Source organism: Penicillium paradoxum, assembly GCF_028828445.1.
Source record: "Penicillium paradoxum strain IBT 22861 chromosome Unknown utg000004l_segment0_segment0, whole genome shotgun sequence".
NCBI lineage: Eukaryota > Fungi > Ascomycota > Eurotiomycetes > Eurotiales > Aspergillaceae > Penicillium > Penicillium paradoxum.
In genome coordinates, this window is record NW_026643182.1 from 3,117,661 (window position 1) to 3,140,156 (window position 22,496).

The 22,496-nt window shown below is 49.7% G+C and overlaps 8 protein-coding genes across 8 annotated transcripts; 6 read left to right on the plus strand and 2 right to left on the minus strand.

Annotated features, from left to right (window-relative positions):
* Nucleotides 1-923: 923 nt before the first annotated feature.
* Nucleotides 924-1,986, plus strand: N7457_004877 (flavin reductase family protein; the record flags this gene model as incomplete). Its single annotated transcript, XM_057175922.1, has 2 exons — nt 924-964; nt 1,011-1,986. The coding sequence occupies 2 exons, from the start codon at nt 924-926 to the stop codon at nt 1,984-1,986; spliced, it is 1,017 nt and encodes a 338-aa protein (XP_057032969.1).
* Nucleotides 1,987-2,765: 779 nt separating this feature from the next.
* Nucleotides 2,766-3,261, plus strand: N7457_004878 (uncharacterized protein; the record flags this gene model as incomplete). Its single annotated transcript, XM_057175923.1, has 2 exons — nt 2,766-2,887; nt 2,964-3,261. 2 exons carry the CDS (start codon nt 2,766-2,768, stop codon nt 3,259-3,261), a joined length of 420 nt encoding a protein of 139 aa, XP_057032970.1.
* A 13-nt stretch (nt 3,262-3,274) lies between these two features.
* N7457_004879 (uncharacterized protein) lies at nt 3,275-3,464 on the plus strand (the record flags this gene model as incomplete). Its single annotated transcript, XM_057175924.1, is given in 2 exon segments — nt 3,275-3,350; nt 3,361-3,464. The coding sequence occupies 2 exon segments, from the start codon at nt 3,275-3,277 to the stop codon at nt 3,462-3,464; spliced, it is 180 nt and encodes a 59-aa protein (XP_057032971.1).
* A 325-nt stretch (nt 3,465-3,789) lies between these two features.
* On the minus strand, nt 3,790-7,416 carry N7457_004880 (uncharacterized protein; the record flags this gene model as incomplete). Its single annotated transcript, XM_057175925.1, has 3 exons — nt 3,790-4,494; nt 4,544-7,290; nt 7,341-7,416. The coding sequence occupies 3 exons, from the start codon at nt 7,414-7,416 to the stop codon at nt 3,790-3,792; spliced, it is 3,528 nt and encodes a 1,175-aa protein (XP_057032972.1).
* Nucleotides 7,417-7,790: 374 nt separating this feature from the next.
* On the plus strand, nt 7,791-10,645 carry N7457_004881 (uncharacterized protein; the record flags this gene model as incomplete). Its single annotated transcript, XM_057175926.1, has 2 exons — nt 7,791-7,955; nt 8,015-10,645. The coding sequence occupies 2 exons, from the start codon at nt 7,791-7,793 to the stop codon at nt 10,643-10,645; spliced, it is 2,796 nt and encodes a 931-aa protein (XP_057032973.1).
* Nucleotides 10,646-11,444: 799 nt separating this feature from the next.
* On the plus strand, nt 11,445-16,946 carry N7457_004882 (uncharacterized protein; the record flags this gene model as incomplete). The annotated part of the gene is made up of 1 exon (XM_057175927.1): nt 11,445-16,946. One exon carries the CDS (start codon nt 11,445-11,447, stop codon nt 16,944-16,946), a length of 5,502 nt encoding a protein of 1,833 aa, XP_057032974.1.
* An 855-nt stretch (nt 16,947-17,801) lies between these two features.
* N7457_004883 (Bicupin oxalate decarboxylase/oxidase) lies at nt 17,802-19,352 on the minus strand (the record flags this gene model as incomplete). The annotated part of the gene is made up of 7 exons (XM_057175928.1): nt 17,802-18,004; nt 18,076-18,196; nt 18,250-18,592; nt 18,639-18,720; nt 18,768-18,879; nt 18,935-19,170; nt 19,226-19,352. The coding sequence occupies 7 exons, from the start codon at nt 19,350-19,352 to the stop codon at nt 17,802-17,804; spliced, it is 1,224 nt and encodes a 407-aa protein (XP_057032975.1).
* Nucleotides 19,353-20,597: 1,245 nt separating this feature from the next.
* Nucleotides 20,598-22,214, plus strand: N7457_004884 (uncharacterized protein; the record flags this gene model as incomplete). The annotated part of the gene is made up of 5 exons (XM_057175929.1): nt 20,598-20,835; nt 20,893-21,050; nt 21,105-21,521; nt 21,578-21,762; nt 21,824-22,214. 5 exons carry the CDS (start codon nt 20,598-20,600, stop codon nt 22,212-22,214), a joined length of 1,389 nt encoding a protein of 462 aa, XP_057032976.1.
* Between the last annotated feature and the right edge of the window lie 282 nt (nt 22,215-22,496).

Consider the following 22,496-nt stretch of genomic DNA (forward strand, 5'->3'; position numbering starts at 1 on the left):
GCCATGGTCACTTGCAATGCGTCAGGGGTATTGGTGAAGGATTGGGCAATCAAGTCTTGGGATTCAGAAAACAATGGGTTTAATATGGTTATATCCGCTTTATGTTATATTTGCAGGGTTTTATTGCATCAAACAAGGTTCACGTCAAGATCGAGCCTAAATCATTGATCGGCAAGTGGCCTACTCCGTGCTCGTTATACCTCAATCCCAGACATGCAATATCCATAATACATCGATATCTAGACCGCTTGTCCCCGTAATAAACCTATCCTTTTCTTTGTACAAAGATATAATCGTGCGGTAATTTCCGCCATCGAACTCTGGGAGCTGATAGAATGAACTCCTAGTCAATGTTCGCCCATACGAACAGGGATTGAGCTTCATTGGATACCAGATCATAAGAACCCGTCTCCCTTCATTCCTATATGATACCGGTACTGCCTCAACCCATGTTTGTGGAATAACAGCCATACTTTCTGCGGCTGGCTCTGCCCAAGACGGTGGATACGGCCCGCTGTCTGAAATAAGCTGTTGTAATTCCAAGCTGTTTCCATCAACACCACTCGGCTGCATTCAGCATGCGTGTTTAGGCCAAGTATCATACTTCTCAGTTTCTCTAGGTAGTTCTCAATTCCCACCAGGAATTTGATGACTTCCCATGCGTCGATAATTGGATGGCCATAGATCAGGGTGACATACATCATCTAGATGTAGTCAGAGATATATGATGAGTAGCAAAAGATAGGGCTGTTGTGATGGACCCAAATCTTATCGTGTCGGATCGAGATCCCGAGTATCGGAAGGCCTCCGACTTTTTTTTCGGTCTTCACGGGCAAAAAGAATTATTAATCAGGTTAAGACAAGAATCACAATTGCATTGATCTATATTTTTATTATTTATGAACCACTTGGTTCTTTCCAGCATGACTCGCGTAAGAGCAATTGGACGATTTGTGTCCAACCAGTACGTGTACCATTTCTGGACACATCAATGTCTAACTTACATCTAGGACTTGGAAATCGACCTTCATATCTACATCTCGAATTGGGTCTCATTCATCGAGCCAGATACGAATGATTTCCTCGGCAGCAGCCGTGGCATCAGAGTCTGAAACCGCTGCGGCACAAAAGAATTACAAAATCATCCAAGACGCAGGCGACTTTGACAAGCTCCAAGCCCAACGTCCAGATTTTGATCACTCTAAGCCTATCGAAGTGACAAAATCCCCAAATCCCAATTGGGAGTATGGACAAGGTGTACCCGACAATGGAGCTAGCCTGGTGCAAAAACATCATGAAATCGACCCCTACGCACCAGATCGTCCCATGATCAACAACTACCGTCTCCTTGTCTCTGGGATTGCGCCGCGACCTGTGGGGTTCCTGAGTACCGTCAATGCCAAGGGTGAAAAGAACCTTTCCCCGTTTAGTTACTTCCAAGTCATCGACCACGATCCCCCGATGTTCATTGTGGGCTTCTCGTCTCGACCAGGTCGGGTTAAAGATACCTACCACAACCTCAAGGAAACCGGCGAGTGTGTTATCAACACAGTATCCGAAAATATGATCGAGGCTGTCAACGCGACCTCGATCGATGCTCCGTACGGTGTGTCCGAGTGGGATGTCTCCGGTCTGCACGAGGCACCGTCAAGTACAGTGAAGCCATCCCGAGTTGCAGAGTCGGTGTTCAACATTGAAGGCAAGGTCGTCGACATCAAGGAGTTCACGGATCATCAGCAGCCTGGAATGAGCCTTGCCGCTACTGTTCTCATCAAAGCTACCCGGTTCTGGGTGAAGGAAGGCACGGCCAACGAGGATTATAGTCACATTGACTTGGAGAAGTTGCGGCCGGTCGGTCAACTGGGCGGTATCTCGTATGGTCGGATTGGGTCGACTTTTGAGCACCCTCGCAAGAAGTGGAGTGAGGAGGTACCCAAGAGTGAGGTATTGGCCAAGCTGGATGCTGCAAAGCCTGTCGATAATTGAGATTTCCGGTCCTGTACATATATGCTGTAGTATAAAAATAGATTAAAGCCCAATGCGCTGGTGGCCCTCTTTCTTAGGTGTCAATATATGCGCCGTGCGCAGGCTCTGGCGATTTTCCACGATCATCTGTGCAGTGCCTGCATGAGACAAAGATCGAACATCAGAATGTAGCTCGATACATGTACGAAGTACGGAGTATGGAGCACGGAGTATACTGATTTGTATGGAGTAATACTGGGGAAATGGACTATTCCACAAGGCCAATCACACATTGGCAGTGGAACTGGCAATCCCTGAAGGTAAACCCCCAATATTAAGAAAGATGATTGGAGATAGGATCTTCTCTATACAATCGACTTCTCTATACTCCGTACTCCGTGTTTTGTACGCATGAAGCTTCTCTTCCCAAGACTAACGCCCAAAATAGCCCCGGACGGCCTAAACAGCAAGGAATGTAACCCCATACTCGACGAAACAAGCCACCCCCTTTTCATCGCGACGAATCAACATCGTCGACTGTCTTATACTCCGCATTGGAAACAGTCATAACAAGCGATACAGGTCTTCCGGTGCACTGCATATTTCCCTGTCTTTTTTTTTCCCACTTACATTCTCTTAGAAGATTCGGGTGTTCGCTTGGAATCTTCTTCCCCCACACGATCCTTTATCCCCTGACTCCAATCTGACCATCACGAACCCCTTCACTCTTTTACTATCCGGTTCTACAGGTCAACACACTCTCGTTATCATCTATACATCCATAATCCAAATTCGGAAAGATGGCATCCACACTCCTTACCCTCCTCCGCCGGGACTGCAATGGCGACGAGACCATGTCCAGCTGCACAAAACCCACCAGCGCAGCAGTGACGGTCGGCATTCCAGCCGCTATATCAGGGGTGTAAGCACAACGTCACATCATCCCACTTCGTCACAGAACCACCAGGGCCCCAAATACTGACCCCGAACACCTTCAGCCTCCTCCTCATAGCTATCATCGTCCTGATAGTCCTCTACAAGAAGCGCATGGCCCGCGATGACCGCGAAGATCTAGAAGAACACAAACGAAAGTCAGGCTTCTACGCTCGCTACGCGACACAACGATTCGGCGCCGAAGACGGACAACCATCCCACGGAAACGCATATCCTTCATCGCGGCGCGACTCGGACGACTCTCTCTTTGATTTCAAGCAGGATCACGGACGTTATCATATGGCGCAGTTCAACGGGCCCGAGGTGCCGAAGCCCGTCGCGTCGGGTAGAGTTGCGTCCTAATTGTGGAGAGTTTATGTATTCTTTTGCTGCTGTGGGTGCTTGGGTTCAGTTGCGCGGGCTTCGTATACTCGGTTGTAGTGCTGACTTGCGTTTGTACAGGTTCCTGCTGGTCAGGACAGCTTCGTCGATTTGTGGCATCTTTCGTTATGGGCGATGGCTGCCGGGTTTTTCTTACTCTGTTCAATGTCTCCGTATTCTTATGACAATGTTTGGAGCGATCTTAGGCCATACCAGCATAGCGAACAATCTTTAATCATTTTTTTCATAAGAATTTATATTTGAAGGCATGTTGGAGTAAGCGAAGGTTTTCGGAGCGACGAGAGGTGCCACTTTTGACGGTATCCCCCGTCTCTCCTTTGTCCCCAGTGGGAGACATAGTCCTGCAGTTGGAAGGTTGTGTGGTTCGGCAATAATTGGATATAGGTTTGTTCAGCAAAGATGTTGAATGGTGTTAGGTATACATTTCAAAACTGGCAGCTAGAACATCTATCTTAAGATCGTTTTCATAAATACATATATTATATTGGATCACACAGGTCTGTCGCCTGGAACTTGGTCACTTCCCGGGACAAATGCCTCAACCATAGGTTGGACATGGAAGTACCCCATCTGGAACAAAACCTGCTGCCAATCCGGCCCTGCAGTGTTCTGCACCTTGTAGTAAGGCGTATCAAGAGCGAACCATCTCTCTTTGCGCGTTGAGGCTTTATCGCCTCCTTCGAGGGCTGCGCGACTCGCGCGCGTTGTGCGTGATCGCTTCTCGCCGCGCCCGTGTTCCTGCGCCGTGAGCGCGAACAAGCTCTCGCGGTATTGGTGTAGGCGGCCATCGAAGACCATGATGCCACGGATGTACGGGGCCAGGTCTTCAGTAATCGGTGCGATTCCGTTCTCGAATGAGGGAGCATGTCGAGCAGTTGGGGTGGGATTTGAGTAGTTTGCGCGCATGATGGGTTCAAAGATGCGCTGGAATTGGAATACAGTGGATGGGGGAGTTTGCGGAGGATATGCGGAGGTAATGGTTTTACTCAGAGCGCGGTTTGCATACACGGATTCGAGGTCCTCGGTGGTTGAGGGGCGGAAATTTCGGCTTATCAATGCATCGAAGGTGGCGCCGATGGATTCACTGAGGCCTGAATACTCGATTCGCAGATCTGTGTGCAGGAGGGGGTAGCTGTCAAGATAATTGGATTTGTATCCTTCTGGGGGTGGTGGTGCGGAGATATCAACGGGGTCCTGGTAACTAATTAGCTGATGTTTCTGCGGATGTATTGATCACACTTACTTTGTTCGTGTCCATGGACAGATTGAGACCAAGGATATCGAGGGAACTTCTCATATCATAATAATCCGCCTCCCGAGACAGCATGTCAAGTTTTGTTGTCCTGGGAATAGACTGGAATTGTTCAGATGGAAGAAGTTCGACTTCGCTCTTCCCGGCCATATCTTCAGAATCTTGCAAACCGAGGCCCCACCATTGGAAGGTGTTGCGAATTAATTCCGTCTCTTCATCCAATGAGCCCTGAGCGAGCAGCATATCACGGTTGAGCCAGCCCATATATCGATCATATGTGTTGAGGCTCAGGACTCGAAGCCGATCCCCATCATGGTCCACGTTTGATCCTGGTGGCCAATTGGGAAGCAGCCAATCCAAGCCTGCTTTCGCGCTGCCGACACCCATCTGACACCAAAAGTTCAGATCCATCAGTGACTTTCGAAGGTCCATTCCAGATCCTTGATAAAGTCGGGTGACGGCTTCCCTCTTTAACATGTGCCCCTCGTTAGCGGCAACCAGAAGCAGGTAATCGACACCAAAGTCGGGAGCAGGCTTGTGAAACCGTAGTATAGCGTGAAGAGACATGTCCTGGGTCGGGATTAAACTCTCATCGTTGCAGGTGATGATAATCGGTCGTCTGGATTGGCTGATGAGAGTCAAGACGCCTGTCCAGAACTGGCGATCTTCATCAAAGAGGAGATCAGCTTCTTCAAGCAAAATTAATGACTGTTTTTGCTCCCGAGGTCGTTTGGGTACAGTGTCTGGCTTAGGGCTTGATTCGCCAGACCCTGAGACCGGCTTGCTAGCTTTTGAGGCTGAGCCTTTGAAAAAGCTCATCAGCTTGTTTTGCTTGGCAGGATCCTTGCCATTGTCTGTTGGATTTTCGGATTCATTGAGAAGATGGACAAGATGGTTTTGTGTCATATCTCCGACTCGCTCCAGCATGTCTCGGGCACTTCGTCGGCTTCCGGGGTTGATCTCGAAGACTTCAAAATCGAGCTCCTTTGCAACGGCGTAAACGGAAGCGGTTTTACCGCAGCCCGCCGGGCCACTCAGAAGAATCGCATTGGCCATTGGACTCTTTTCCACTCCGTGTGCCATATCTCCTGACCTGACGACTGTCCTATGCGGTGTTGTCGTCACCCCACCCGCTAATTCATCATCTGAGCCAGAGAGATTGTCCATTTCAGACGCCTCATCTCCGCTTGATACAATGAAGCCATCAAGTTTGTCTAATTTTTGGCGCTTCTTCGCTTTTTTCTCTCGTTTTGATTTTGATTTCGCCGTTTCTTTCGAGGCTTTGCCCGTGTCCACAGCTGTAATCTTGAGATGCCGTAGCCAGTCACGAAGGACTTGGGGTTCACGACCAAGCTGAAGAACATGTTCAGCTGACTGAGGGGCATACTTCTGCGTCCAAAGTTGTGGTTCGTACGTTCCGCAATCGAACGCCGAAACTGACGTGAGTAGGGCCGACCGAAGTCTGGCAAGGGCTGGGCTAGACGAGTTCCAAGGAAATTGGCGGTTTGGTGAAGACCATGACATTTGTCTTTCCATTGCTGTCTGCAGGACTTGGCTGCTGGCGACATGTCGCGCGGGATGTCGGAGAACAGCTGGGCCATCATATTCATTTTTAGGCAAGCAAGCAATCCTTCTTGCTTCGGCTGTCCCAGCTAGAAGTACATTTTCTTCATCTCTGACAGAGATAGCTGCGATCTTCGACTTCTTTCGATCTTGGGGAATGTGCCAGGCACGATCGTCAATATTTGGAGGCGGGTGAACATCTCTGACATGCACAAGATCTCGCGGTGGCCAGATAGGATCGATCAATTCGAGGAACTTGGGGACTCGACGGGCAGGCCTAATAAACGAAGTTCCCGAGGCCGCTACAATCCGCTTTTTGTCCGAGGCCCCGGCAATAGTTTCGCTTAGAGGCACACTCGAACTCGTACCTGCGGATTCTGATTGAGACTCAATAGGAACGGTAGATCCAGGCTTTTCTGACGATTTTTTATTGAAAAATGGGTGCGTGGGCTTTCGAGCTTGGCTTTTCGTCTTGCGTGGCTGAGAGGAGGACACAGTGGGAGCGGGTCTATGAACCACTTGCCCATCGAGGATGTCATTAATCAATTTCCCCAGATCCCTTTCTGTGCCAACACTATACTTGATCTTAACAATCTTTTGCTCGCCCTTTCGCGGCCTCCGGCGCTTCCCTGTCGCGTTTTTGTTTGTATCTGGAGGGGGGCTGGTGGCAGGAGATGACAAGAAACCCCCTTTAGAATTCAACCGCAAAGTCTTTTGTCTTGCGGAAGTGCGCCCAACCCGACCCTTTGGTATCTCATTATCGACCAGTGTCGATGGTTGGATGTCCTTCGCAGGTTGTTGAGCCTCCGCCGGCGGAGCTTGAGGGCGAGATAGAGACAAATCGGTTTCAGGCTCAAGAGTATCGACTGACGAAGGCGCGGGTGTGGTCACGCCGAGCCATCCTGTGAGACCTGCACCTGAAATGGTGGTGGCCTCGGCTGTTTGGGGTTTATCCGTTCTTCGCCTCTTTCTCCGGCTTTCGTTGGGGTCTTCCTCAACATCCACCGAGCTCGCGGTTTTGTTTTTGAATTTTATGTTATTCCAACTTTCCCGGTCCTCGGTCTCCTGCTCAGAGACAGAACTTTGGCTGCTTATCGATGGAGGCTTATTTGCGTGGGTATTCACTTCCGTGACGGTGTTATCAATGGGGGTAGATTTGGCGGAGACTCCAAATTCTAGAGAGAGTAAGCTTTAGGTCACCTGCGGCTATGGGACACATTCTGACCTTGTCGGAAGAAAGGATGTATGACCTGCTGTTCATCGGTTCCCATAGCCATCGGTAGATTGGATACAATGTTCATGCGCTAAACAGTCAGATGATCCCTGAGAAGAGACCAGGGAGCAAATAATAACTCAGATATACCATTGAAAGGATAGAGTAAAAATGTCAAGTGTAAAGCAACTGTCTGAATCAAGAATCAAGTTGAGGCCAATTTCCATAGCTTCAAACACGTCCGACGCGCAAGGGCCGGGGGGCGCGTTAATTGCTTATGTCAGGCTGATTGCTCCATCTGTGCCCCGCTAGGCCTGATATAGACTAGGGGTGGATTCCCGGCCCGACGTAACCCCGAAAATTTTTCAGATTTCCAATTTGGATGGGTCTGCATCAAAAAGATCATACGCTTTGAAGAGACAGGAAATCAAGCAAATTGTGTTTCCTGGTATTCATTTCGTCATGGATTTGCAGTCTCCATCAGTCCTGGCGCAATTGCCTCGCCCCCTTCATGCTTCTACTGGCAAAACACGTATCGGCGATGTCTTCAGTCTCGCCGATGCGAAAAAGCGTAAGCGATATGAAGTTGCAGTTGCAGTGGACGGAGAAGCCGTGAACATTTATAACGTACGTTATGATACATTTGCCGTGTTGTTTCCTTTATATTTGAGTCTAATTTCCACTAGGTTCAAACACCCAAGCTTGTGACCTCCTACGCCGTCCCGCCGCAATCTACTTTCTCTTGCCGCCCATGCTCAGTTCGCAGGAAGCTGTCGAAGAAGTCGATAGTCCGAAGGCAGACTTACACTGCGGTCACTAAGCCTGAACACCAGATCAAGTGCTTTGTGGAGGAGATCGGCAGTAGCGGCTCAAGCGCCCCGGTCATCTCTTCCTCATCCACTACCGTTACCGACTCGACCAGCCCTACAACCTTTGTGGGCATTGTCCCCTCTAGTACCGATGCCGAAGGAGAAACAGACCCATTCGATATTTTGGCAGTCCACGAGGATGGTCGTGTGCGTAGGCTGTCGTCTGATTTGAAGACCCAGCGATGGAGCATTCAGCACAGCGAGATTGCCAAGGTCTGCTCCACTCACAATGTCCAATCCAGTTTCTTGGTCGAATTCGATGATGCCAAGAAGGCTCTATTCAAAAGACGACAGGATTTGGCTTCTTTGGCACTGGGCGATCTGACCACCACCGGCGCCAACGAGCCATCTATCTTGCTTCTAGTATCGCAGCCAAAGAACATGAAGCGCATTTCCCTGAAAGATATCGTTGTTCAAATGTTTTCCGTTCCGGCGCATTCGAAGTCGGAGTCACCATTGGACGAAAGTCAGCGCCTGCGCCATCTCCAAACGTTCCATATTCCTGATGCTAGCGGCTTGGAAACTACCAACGGCAATGCTATGCAATGGAGCTTCCATTCTGGCTCAGCTGGTTTGAGCCTTTCTTTTGAGAAGGGATTCATCAATGTTGACCTTTCTCAATATTCGCCCTCCGTTACATCGCAATTTGTCCTTGATGATGAGGAGTTCTCATCTATCATGCGCATTTCACCACAGTCCGTGATCGGAGCACAAAAGTCTCTTGTGGCAGTTTATGATACCCAGTACCACTCTGTGCAGCGCAGTATTCCCGCTGGTGATATTTTGTCGAGCACCGGATCTGCTCCAGAAAGTTCCACAAACTTCATCAGCTACTTCGCCAAACTTGGAATTGCCGTCGCAACTAAGGGAAACACTCTCATTGCCTTTGACTTGAGCTCTCTTCCTAGTGCGCCCAGCTCTTCGCTCAAGCGCTCAAGAGATAGTTTACTTATTGATGCCATCGGTAGAGGTATTGGTTCTTCTGGAGCACAGTGGGATATCGCATCGAAAAAACACCGCACTGAGAACATCGCCTCCCTTCGTCTCACTTCACCAGAGCAGGTTGAGAAATGGACTCAGCTTACGAAGACTATCGAGAAAGCGACCAAGACAAAGAACATTGATTTGTTTGATAATGCCGTTTTGACGTACTTCAACACCTCCGAGACTTCAACCATACTTCCTGTTCGTGGACAGTATGTCAACCCTGAGGCCACTCTTTTCTTGCTTTCAAAAATTTTCGCCGTGGAGGAATCAACCAAGATTGATACAGTGTCGGCGTCCGCTTCATCTCAACTCCGTGTTGCCATGTGGCCCCCGACTACCTGCGACTGGCTCATTCGCTTGGGTCATCTGTCTCTCGACAACGTTGAGATCGCCCTCCGTCGGGCGTGTAAGCCACGTATTCTGCAGACATTCCCTACCGGATCGTTCATCCAAGCTCTCCTCGATTCAGATCCTTCTTTGAAGCAGGTCAACCAAGTCCTCGAAGGGCCCACTCTTATTTCCTCAGACGAATTGGCTTACGCCCTTAAGGCTTTCTTGAACCAGGCGCGTTCCCATTCCGGCACTCTGGAGGAGACTGCTCGCGCGATCACAAGTGGTGTTCTCGCTACTCCTACACAAGAGCTTTCAAAACAGCTTGGTGCCGAAACGGCAAGTTTGAAGGATATCTTCGCTGGTCTTAACACCTCCCTCCAAAAGATCCACTCGCAGCCCATCCCAGTTGTCGTTCATTCCCTGCGCTCCAATCTCTCGCGGACAGAACTCATTTCTATGGTCCACCACCTCCGCCTTTCTCTCGCTACCGGAGGTTACACTTCTCGCTTCACTGAAAACCCCCCAACACCTATTACTCTCGATCAAATTACCCCCGCCCTTTCTCTCAATATCATCATTGATCTCCTCACTGCCTCTGTGGATGCTGTTGGTCCGTCCGGTTGGATCTCGGCCATCCCGGCAGCGGGTGACTTTGAGGACTCCGACTCGGTCACAGCCGCTGCTAGTCGCGAAATGGAATTGATCACGGACATGAAGTCCGAGATTGCCGCCGCGCTTGCCGGAGTCGAAGAGGCGACACACCTTAAGGGTGTTTTGTGCGAGTATCTTCGTTTCGCAGACCAGGTCGATACCCAGACAACTACTTCTGAGGATGCCCTGGCCAAGATGGATGCCGAGGCCTCGGGTCCATCTCACCTGGTCCGCTACGAGAAACTCAATGGTGCTGATTTGATGGTCTTCACCCGGCCTGGTGAGGGAGAGGATGGCTACGAAGGCGATGCCGGTGGCAAAATGCTCCCGCTCTCGCTCAAGGCTGCTTCCAAGGACGTTTCCCGCACTAAGATCAAAAAGTCCACTGGTGAGGTCAAGAACCGCACCAGCCGTGAGATTGGACACTTGCGCCGTAAGGCCGTTGGCAAATACTCTTTCGAGAGACTCATTGTTTAAGGTCATCGATCGTTATCTCATGTTTTCTTACTGTACCATTCATGCTTGAGGGAGACAATATCCTAGGAGTTAGACACGAACAATACATATTTGGGTTTCCTGCAATATTCCAATTATTAATTTCGCTGCAATCTCGAAGTACTTTGCCCCTGGGCGTTGACTACAGTAAATAATTTGCATCCACATTGTAATTTCAACCAATATATGGCGTTCTCTCTCGATGGCGATCCTTGCATATATATGTATGTGGGAGCGGCACCGCGCGAGAATATTTTTCATATAAAGACATCACGCAATGAAATCCATGGCCTCTGGGCATCCTTTCAATTAGCTGGCCTACTTGAAGGACTTCAATTGCCCTTTGCAAGGACCCAAGAGTAAGTCATGCCCAAGAGCAAAGCAAGACCAAGTGGGACTAGCCAGCGCATTAGGCTTCCAAGAGACTCAATAGTTTGCTTGAATCTGGGGCCCGGGGGATATTTCCAAGGGCGCTGGACAGATTCTTCTGATCATAGTGGAAAACTAGGGTGAAGTGTATAGAATATACATTTGATAGATCTCAACCGGTCGCAATGTTAACGAGCCGCCGTGAGAGCGTAAACAAAGACGATATCGTAAACAAGGAGCTTGAGTGGGGATGGGCTGGACACCGCATCTCCGCACTGTCTCTACCCACCGTTCTTCTCAATTTGATCTTTTATTAGCTCCGATCCATGCCTCCATGCTGGATTGAGCTGTGTTTCAAGGTTTTTGTTACACCCGGCACGCGCGCGTATCGGCATCATAACAAAGACTGAAAATGAGCAACCAACCATGGCTCGACAGTCTGTCCGATGACTGGCCATCTCCAGCGCCCATCAGTCCGATCCCAACTCAACCATCTCTCACTGAGTCGCCTAAGACTAGCCAGCAGGGAACTCCTAGTCGCATTCCGGTCCCTGCGCGACGATCCTTAGGGCAACAATCACCAGGGAGCAACAAAAAGGTTACCCGCCCATGCCATTTTCATAGAAGAGAACCCCCGACACCAAAGACCCCCCGAACACCCAGAACCCGGAAACCACGATCACCAGCTCCGGGCAAAACGACTACGCCTGCCCCCAAGGCCAACCCAAAAGTCGATTGTTGGGCGAGTCCGAAGGCCAGCCCCAAGCCCACACCGGGTGTCACCCGCAGGCACTCCGCCATGGATATGCGCTCCCCTCTACGATCGGTGTCAAACGTCTCCAACGCCTCCATCCAGTCGGAGCTGGACGGTACGGTTCAGATCAAATCAAAGAAAGACAACGAAACGAAAGAAGGCACACCAGAATGGCGCAGGCGACTCGTGCGCGGGGAAATTGCTGCTGGCGAGCAACGGGATCTGTTTGCGCCGATCGGACTCGAAAGTGTGTTTAAGCCACCCACACCCGGTGCCGCGACGCAACTAGGGTCCACCCCATTTACGAAGCAGGACGATAATCTATGGGACTTCACCGACACACCGTCGCGGCAGGATAAAGACGAGCACCATAGTTGCGACGACGAACCCAAACACGCCGCCAGTGAGGATGAACACGACCGAGAGAATGGCGACCAATCACCACAAGAGACCATCAATCGCGCTCCTTGGGAGAAGAATGGGCATCTGGACGTGCATTGGGCCCAGGAAGGGTCCTCACAAGCGGGGGAAACACAGCTACGGACGGCGAGTGGGCTGGAGGACCTGCGCAATGAGGGAATCACACCCATCGTGTTTTCCCGGAACAACACCCTTGATGGCAAGGCAACCTCAGAGGTTATTAAGTCCGCGCTGAAACAGGTCACCAACAAGCTGGAAAGTCTGTCTATCGATAACGAAAGTCGCCCGGGCTCTCCAGCCAGCGATAGCTTCCTTTTCTACAACCGCAGCGAACCTCGCCCTGACGCGTCTCCCCGAGATGACAGTCTCCTGGACGTGACAAGCCACTCTCTGCCCCAGGATCTGTCCATGGGGACAGTGGAATTCAGCAGCCGCAGAGGCCATCGCTCCTTCCCTCGCCGGTTTTCCCCTTCGCCCTTTCCTTCGCACCACCTCTCACCCACTCTCCTCGCCAACTCCAAAATCCGAAGTTCCCCCTTATTTAATCCTCCTCACAACACTGGGTCGCCTGGTCTACCGCGTCCCTCTTCGTCTCACGTCCGTCCTTCCACGGCAGGGGCGGAGAACGAGTCCAAGATGCCATCATCAGGGAGTCCATTGAAGTTGTTCGGTGACCACGATACGTTTACCAATAATAGGCTTCTCCGGCGTATGAGTCAGTTCGAAGATAATTTCAGCGATACGTCAGAAGGAGAAGAGCCCCCTTCGCCCTCCGAGGAAGCGCGGAGAAAGGGTGAAAGCCGCAGCTTTTTGAATACAAGAAATGAATCATTGCAAGATATGTCTCCTAGGCGAAACGAGCGTCTCGGGTCTCGTAATGCTGTACAGCGAATCAGCCAGTTTGGAGGTGGCGAGCTGGACAAATTCGATTTCTCGGACACCAGCCCCTACGAGCACAAACTAGTATATGATGCTGCCGCAGGGTTTGGGTCGCGTCCATCTTCGCGCAAGCGATCATCAACACGGCAAAAGTATCTTCGCGGTGCCTCACAAGGGTTTTCTCATTATAGCAGGTCAGCGAGCTCGGGATTCACTCGGAAGCCATCTGCCTGGATGCGCCAAGATTTCTTTGACGATTTGCGGCAAGGAACTCGCCCGAACAACAAGGAGAACATGGCGCCTGATGTCAAGCGAGTACCTCGAGCCCCAGGGATGGACCCCACCCCTAAACGGCGCCGAACAATCATGAGGAACAACAGTGCCGAGCCATATCACAATGCCAATGGCGGTTCCCCTCAGAAATATGGCGACAGCATGTCGCTTCTGCAACGAAGCCTTATGCAGCACGGTGTACAACTCGAAAATAGTGACTATCTTGCGCCGCCGGGCTTTTCTCAATCCATGCAGCGACCTCGAACACCCACGCCAAGCCAAATACGAACCGATGGGGAGAGCCACATTGCGTCTCACAGGGATTTTTCCGAAACTAATTTCGATAATAATGATTATTCCGATTCATTTTCGCTTGATGGTGACGTTCCATTAGTGAAGATTACTGGCGCCAGCGATACTTCCCGAAAAGGATCCATTACCACCCAGGATTACCTGAACGAGGCCACCAAGATAATGGATCTGATTAGATCAAAAGGACGGGGTGCGGCTGCATTGACAAGCGTGCATGAGTCTGATGTGGAAAGCGAAGACGACTTCAGCTACGACGACGAATCCACCCGGGAAGCCTTTTCTCGCCCCCCGAGTCGCGACGGAACAGATCTTCGCAAGGTGAGGGAGGTGAAGGAGTTGAACCCATTGATTCTCAGTCATCTGAAGAAATATCAAGAGCAAGATGATCCCAATGATCGCGAGATGTCTTTGCATGCTTCTCATCGCCAGGATGAGGGCCAAACTGAGCTTGGCGAACCAAACTCACAGAACATCCGAATTCACGGACCGAGAAAACGAAAGACCAGTGGCATGGCCGATGACATGGCTGAGAACATCGCCCAGGATTTGATGACCATCAACACACAAATGTCTGGCTTCAGCGTTACCTCGGCCCCCACAGGCTCTTCGCAAAACTCTCAAGTGAAGGGCATGCTGGCTTCGGACCTCGTGGCACATCTCATTCCTAACGAGGTCAATGGGTTCAAGTATGACCGCTCAAAGAATCAATGGGTGAAAGACGAGGTGGAAGAACCAAAGGCACCAGTCTTCCAGCCTACCGAGGAAACAGATGACCCATTCAGAGATATCCCCGATCTAAGTGTGGATGAGCTCCAGGAGATGATGAGAGTTCACGATCTCAGTTCTCCTACAAAAGGGGATACCTTAACGGACCGAGAGAGAAGCAAGGCCGGTAGTCCTTTGGCTACAAATGCATCCCCTAAGAAGTCTGATGTCCGACCGCACACGAGGGATGGAGGTCCATCTCTTGGCGCAAGCTCCGTCCAATCTAGATTCACTCGCTTCACGTCCAGTGTCCCTAACACAGGGACACGAGTTACATCATGGGGAACCGACGAGACTGCAAAGAGGAAACTGTCTGAAAGAGGAAACTCCGAAGCCCAGCAGCCGGAGCCATTGTCTTCCACAAATTTCCGATCTGAAGGAAAGCAATCTCGTGTCTCAACTGTCAGTCTCACATCGCCGGTTCTTTCACGCCCATCTTCTCGGGAGGAGCTTCATACTGCGCAGTCCGACCCGAACGCAAATCACACCTACCACGGAATTGTGCCAGATGAAAATACAACTCAAGCAGACTATGAAACTCATTCCATACGAACATCCGTTCCTCCCACAGGACGTCAAACTTCAGTAGGGGGACAGCCATTTATTGGCCGTCCCATCTCAAGAATCGAAGAAAGGAACGAGGAGACTGTCGATGAGAAAAGCCTCATCCGTCGGAATGAATCACTTCGTGTTGAAGAGACGCCCGCGAAAACGTCAGCAGCACGTTCACTGATGCCTCCCCAGAGCGCCGGGCTTGACACGACTTACAGCTTCCATCTTAGTCCACTTGCAGACTTTACCGTCAATCAAGGCGATCGGCCCTTGAATCTTGAAATGAGCTATGTGGCTCAACGCACAAATCCTTCCTCGCTGCGCCAAGTACATGGAACATTCGCATTGGCAACCGAAGCTTTGATCAAGCATATAACCGATGTCGAGCCATATGAGCCTTACTGGGAACATGTGCGTCGTCTCGTGTTGCGCCAGAAGGGGCTGATTACATTGCACAAGCTGAATGAATTTTGTCCTCGCCTCGAGGAGTTGGATGTTTCGGATAACGATATTGGTCAATTGAGTGGCATTCCTCCAACCCTAAGAACCCTGAAGATTTCCAGGAACTGCCTGTCTAACCTCACTCCCTGGGGTCACATGGTCAATTTGCAATATCTGGACGTTTCAGGAAACGACATTGAGACATTGGATGGGTTCTCGAGCTTGATCCATCTCCGGGAGCTAAAGGCGAATGACAATCAGATCCGCGACATCAACGGGATTTCCGATCTGAATGGCTTGTTAAGTCTGAAATTGAGCAACAACTCAATCACTGCGGTGGATTTCGAAGGATCTGAGTTGACCCGTCTTCGAGATCTGGACTTAAGCCACAACTGTTTGACATCAGTTCGGAATATCGATTGGCTTCCGTCACTTGTCACCCTTGATATCAGTGCGAACCAGGTTAGGCAGTTTGACTCCCCTGTTTCCCTTATCAGCTTACGCGCTCTGAAGCTCTCCGAAAACCATTTGGATACTTTGGATGCACGTGCTTTCCCTTCTGTGAGCCTTCTCTACCTTGATCAAAACCACCTTTCTACGATTACTGGCCTCGAAAGTTGTCATAATCTTGAGGTACTGTCTTTGCGAGAACAAACACCGATCACAGAGAACGACCTCGACTTCAGGCTGGATATTGATTTGGGACTAGTCAAGGACATTCGCAAATTATTCTTATCATCGAATCAACTTTCGCCCCGGAGTGTCTGCCCCTCTGCTCCACTCCTACGACTTCAACTACTCGATCTAGCCGCGTGCTCACTGAAGAGTCTCCCCAATGACTTTGCTTTGAGCTTCCCGAATCTCAAGGTCTTGAACCTCAATTTCAACTCGGTTAATGAGGTTGAACCACTGGTTGGAATGAATTGTCTTGCTAGACTGATGATCGTTGGCAACCGCCTATCAAGAATGAGGAGGGTTTGTCAAATCCTGAGTCGGCTAGGTCGAACTGGAAAGGGGACTGCATGTTCCCTGCGCAAACTTGATCTCCGTGGGAACCCGTTGACCATTGGATTCTATCCTCCCGCAGTGACTGGGAGTGGCAATCCCGATCGCAAGAAGCTGAAGGCTCAAGAAAAAGCCGTTGTCCGTCATCAAGGAAATCACCGCGATCTTTCTGATGCGCTAGCTGAGCTTGGTACCGATGATCAATTCTCTCACCAGGCTACCAGGGGAGATGAGCCCAAGACAGAAAAGGAGGTTGAAGTCAACGACCCATTCACAGTCCCGCTTGCCGACCCGCAAGCCGACGTGAAATACTTGAGACACCTCGACCAAGCCACACGTCTACGCCGAAGAGTTCTGGAGCTCTTGCTCTATGCCGGCACAAGTGGCTCCCTCCACACCCTCGACGGCCTAGACCTGCGGCCAGCATTGGGCGAGGGGTCCTCCGATATGAATAAAGCGTGGGACAGATTGGAGAATCTGGGTGTACTGCGCAGGAAGGCGATTAAAAATTAGTTTGTATTATTTGTTATTGTTTTATTGAGATATCTTGATCACGCCAGGAGTGCGTTGGATCGGAGCATTATTTGTGGCGTGTATGCGGGGTTTGTTTTGGTCCTTCGGTGGGCTTGGGCAGGCTTGGTTCTTGGTGGTTTATAGCATAAGTGCATTATTGGAGTTTCATATGGAATCAAGTGCGGCATTTCTTTTGGAAATGTGCTAATTTTTAGTTTATATCAGGCTTTCGTGTGGTTGTTTTTGTACTTGTGTACTAAGTTTATGTAGAGCTTCATGGTAAATCGAGTATTAGGTCATTGTCTTGGGGGTTACCTAGACCTCCTGTGTAAAATCTATCGATGCTTGTAAGGTCACCATGATTTACCCGGCCGAAATTTGAAGCCGGTCCCCAACTCGGGCCGGAATCTGGCTGTCAAGAGTGCGGTTAGGATGGTGATTTTGATACTTGCGGGTAATCGTCTCATTGTGCTGCGATTGACTATTATCTCGTTTTGGGCGATAGCTCCTTCCTCACCAACGTATTTACTGCGCATTAACCTCTGCCTACCTCATCCTGCCTTCCTATTTAGGAAGGCACGCTTAACCATAGGATTTCGTAACTTCGTCTTCCCTTGATCTTTATATTTTCCTCGCATTTTCCTGGCGAGATCTCACGATCATAGATGGAGTAGATTACCAAGTAGTCAGGAAATTCCGGTTGTGGTAGATTAGGGTATAATTATATATTGAAGTCCAAGATGGATATAGAAAGAAAAGAAAATAAGAAAATTATAGCTTGTGTGGGTAGCCTCGGAGAATAGCCCTCGGTCCTTGGCTTATAGCTCAGCCACGTACTTGATAAGAAGTGGCACATTATTTCTTGCCCTGAACAAGAACCTGCTTCTCCTTCTTGATCTGTTTGATCACTTCAATATCAACATTCAAGACGTTGGCAACAGTGTCAGCAGGAGTCAAAGCCAGCCACTGAGCCAGAGAGATATCGGCGACACGGTCGCTCTTGTATAGCTCGATCCAAACAAGCTTCTCGGTCTCAGATGTGTTCTCAATATAGTGACCTTGAGTGAATTTTAGCATGTGCGCGCGCACTCGAATGCAGGAATCCAGATCTCGGGGAGATTCCACTCACCACTGTTATCGGGGAAGGCAGCTGTATCGCCTGCTTGGAAATCGAAAGTCCGGGCCTTGGAATCACCAATAAAGACGGTTGCGCGAGCATGGCCTTGGTGGAAATAAAGCCATTCCTCGGCCTAGGTAATGGTCAACAAAGCTGCTTCTCACAGATGTGCGTTCGAGAACTTACATTAGGATGCCAGTGGAGCTCACGGAGTCCCTTCGGCTCCAGCTCAACAATTGTAGCAGCAAGGGTTTTGGAGATCGGGAAGTTTGTCGAATCGATCTTGCGGAAGGTTCCACCATGGCCAGGAACAGGCTCCGAGGGATGTTTGTAGGTGTGGTAGACGTAGGAATTGTCAGCTCGTAAGTTACCCTCAGGGGCCTTCTCGAGGTCCTTGCTCACTGTGCCATTGAGGATATAAGGGAACTTGGAGGGGACCGAGTCGAAAACCTTGGGATCAACACCGAAGTTCTTTGCAAGAACGTCTCGGGGGGTGTGGGTAATCCAATCGTCGACCATAAAGGTGGTTCTTCCTGATCAGTATGGTAAGTTATGAAGGGGCTAATGAAACATACCCAATCTTCTCAAAGTCACCGTCGTCAAACGCGAGGAGATACTCGTTCTCCTCGTCTAGACCCTGGACGTTATGCGCCACACCTTTGCAAAGTTAGAGCGTGCACAGCAGCCTCCTTACAATCACATACCTTTTGGGAAATACCAAATATCACCAGTTTCAAGAACATCAGTTGTAAAACTGCCTTTCTCGTCAACGCCGGAAATCAGGAGGGAACCATTGTAGACAAATCCCCACTCGGCCTGTATACAAGAATAAGTATTACGCCGCAGTAGATGTATAGCTTTGGCCACTAACCGTGCGGTGCCAGTGTAGTTCGCGAATAGCGCCCTTTTTCAGATGCTGCTGAGCGCCCGCAATATCATGGCTCTGGGGCAAGTCCTGAATTACTTGCTCTCGAGACCAACCACCTGGGAAAAGTCGGGTTTGAGATTCAGAGAAGCTCCACTTGACATTGGGAACAAAGCCATTATCGGTACTGGGCGGGCGGAATTGGTCTGGGTTCTGGAGATCAAGTTCCTTGTTTGTTCCGCCTATTTGGAGGAAACTGTCAGCATTGATCAAGCGCGCTGGTAGTGTTTGAGATACCTAGGATCGGGGCTCCTTTGGCACCACTAATCGGCTGGTCGCTGCCATCCCCATGCCTCTTTACTCCAGGAACTGCAAAGGCAGAAGAGACAAATAGTCCGAAAAGCGCGAGGCCTTGCGACTTCATTGTGAATTCAGCAAAGGAATGTTCACAGGAAGGAGATTTGTCTGTGGTGTTTCCATTCAACCGTGCGGCTAACCCGGTTATATATGAATTTCCCAAGACTTACTCACCCCCTCTGGAAATTGCGACAGCGAATAGATCCGAGGACGCCATCAGTCTCAGCATACCATTTCTTGAGCCCGGGCTTTGCAATGTTGATCAGCCAAAAAAGCAACTGAAGCTCATTGATTTGGCATAAAGTATAAACTAAAATGTGATAACCAATATGTGATGCAATTCGAGTCCATCTCGCTTTCCGCGGGAGATTCTTTCAATGAATTGACCTTGGAGTGACGAGTGAGCGAACGAGTCCGAAGGGAGATGAGTTATTACAACATTCTTGGCATCATGTCGAAATCGGCACAGGGTGTGCTGCAATCTCCATAGAGGAATTTCAACAGTCGATCTAGGGATCTGACAGGTATTGGTGGAGTGGTGTTAGTCTCGACGAAAAGAAAAAGCGAGGAATGGGCCCGGGAGGTTCCTGGATCACCTCATCGGCACGGCGGATGAGTACACATTCATAGATCCCACATGTCTTAGCTCCTTGGCCGCCGCAGATCATTGCTTGGTTTTTGCTCTCTGAGCATCAGAAGTATTACTAGCCCCCATAACATGAAAGGTAAGCTTCGCTTTGACCTCTGAGCTTGAATTCCCAATGCCAAGTGTGACTGGGTCCTTTCCTATTGCGGTAATCCTGAGTCTCCTTAGCCCTAGTTCCACCATCCGTTCGTCCACCAACATATCAGTAGCCATAGCCAGGGGGGAGTCTCAGCACTGGTACTTGAGTGGCCTTTGCTTAAGCCCCATTTTTGAGTTCGAACTATCGATCTCACGAACTTGAAATCACTGGATTCTGGATTAACTTCAATCACGACATCTCCTCAACATTGGGATCGGTGAGGACAACTTGAACCTGCGGTCGAAGCCTCGATACGGGATTCATTTTTTGGTGATCAGATCCCCGAGTCGGGAAATGTTTGGCTATTGCGCAGATCAATCGCTCCTTGAGGAATTTGAGATCACACATAATTTCAAAATCCAACTTGTTGCGTGCTATATGTTCCTGGTGTCGAGATTATCCAGGGACGGACAGAATGGTCCTTCATTGGAGACGAAATGAAGGTGCAGTTGAGTATATAAGGTCTTTAAATTTCCCGCAAATGTGCTCACAAACCAGCGCAGTCCTTCTCAGTTCTCGCCGATAGGATGAAGTCCTTCATTGCTTCCATTGCGTCTCTAGTTGCTCTCGGGGAGTGCCTTTCTTTGCCTCCTCTCATTCCCACCATTCCTGGGGTGACTGAGCCTCTGACTAGCAATGCTCCTCCTCTGCCTATTTTGCAAATCCCTACTCCTCCACTGGAGAGCCCTCCGTTCACCCCGAGTGATATCAAGCCAAAGAAAATTGGCTACTTCTGGACTGGCTCCGCTGACAAGTTCCACAAGGGTAAGGATCAACACCCAACGAGCATCGGTTCTTGATGAGACTAACCGTCACTGGTAGATTTCCTCGCAACCTACAGTTTGGATGATGATACCTTCGGCACCCTTCTTTGGGTGACTGATGTACCTAGCAGTGGTAATGATCCCCACCATCTTGGACCGTCCCTTGATGGGAAGACCATCTGGGGTGGTGGATTGCTTTCCCTTTTGAAGACTCAAGTATGAATCTCTTTTCCTTGTTTTCATCTCAAAACACAGCTTATTTTCCATCAGGATACCGGTTTCTATTTCGATACCTCCAATCCATACCGTCCGGAATTCCTGAAAAGTAACCGCGGTATTCTCGCCTCTGTTGCGGATGAGGTCCGAGCAAAGCCAGATGGTGGATTCTTTATTACCTACATGGGTTCAGCCGTGGGGACTTCACCCGGTCGTCTCGTTGAGACCGATGCCGACTTCAACATCATCCATGAATGGCCCGAGGATGTTGAGGGTACCCTCAATATTCTCGGACAGCAATTCTCCCCTCACGGACTGAGCATCGATTGGGAGAAGAAATTGATTTTGACTTCTGACTTCGTGGAGCCAATTTCTATTTTGAAGCCCAGCCTTGGCGTGCGTCGTGCTGATACCCTACGTCTGTGGGATCTGGACTCGAGAAAAATTCTCAGCACTTTGACTATTCCCAATGTATGTATAGCCTTTACACAACACGACCATGCATTGGCTAACGTGAGCTTGTCAAGGGCGGTGGTATCCAAGACGTCAAGTTCATCCCCGGACACCCCGAATCTGCTGCTATCGCAACTGCCGTGCACCTCGGTCAACTCTGGGTTATTTACCCTCTGCGCAAAGATGCCCACGGTAAACAAGGTGTGATCGAGGAACTTTACGACCTCGGTCCCAAGGCCCGTGATACCATTGCTATCTAGTAAGCACCCAACGGCTCAACACACAAAAGTTCCCCCTTCCTAACACAAATTACCCAACAGCTCCGACATCAGCCAAGACGGGAAATTCTTCTACGCCACTCTCACCACAGCCAACCACGTTGCGGCTCTGGACATCAGCGATCTTGACAACATCAAGCGTCTCGATGACCCCGATGAGGACCAGCCCACTGTCGGACCCCATTACGTGAAGGTCACTCCTGACCAGAAACACCTCATTGTTACGGACTACTTTGTCCAGACTGGAGATATCGGCATTATCAATACGCCGGCTGACTTCAAGGCGCACTATATCGATCTCAACAAGGATGGTAGTCTTTCTTTCAACCGGAGTATTGACTTCAACAAGGAATTTGCCAATCGGGGTGGTGCCAAGCCTCACTCGAGTGTGATCTTTGACCTTACTGATCCTGAGAACCCTCTCTACTATTGAGTTGTTGCCACTGGTAAATACTAAGATGCTTCTCTGGTGAGGTGGGAAGTGACCGAGAGAAGAGATGGAAATGATCGTCTACATATAACCTTCTGAAGTCTGACATGTGCCTTCGGGCCATGTATTTTAACATACAAAAATAACCCGGTTTATTTATTAATATATTGCTTGACGTTATTCTTCATTCCTCTTCATTAAATGGTCTAGACAGCCTGATGTATAGAATACATACAGACCCAAGAGGCTCAGAATAGTTATTTAACAGATAAAGGTAAATCAGCT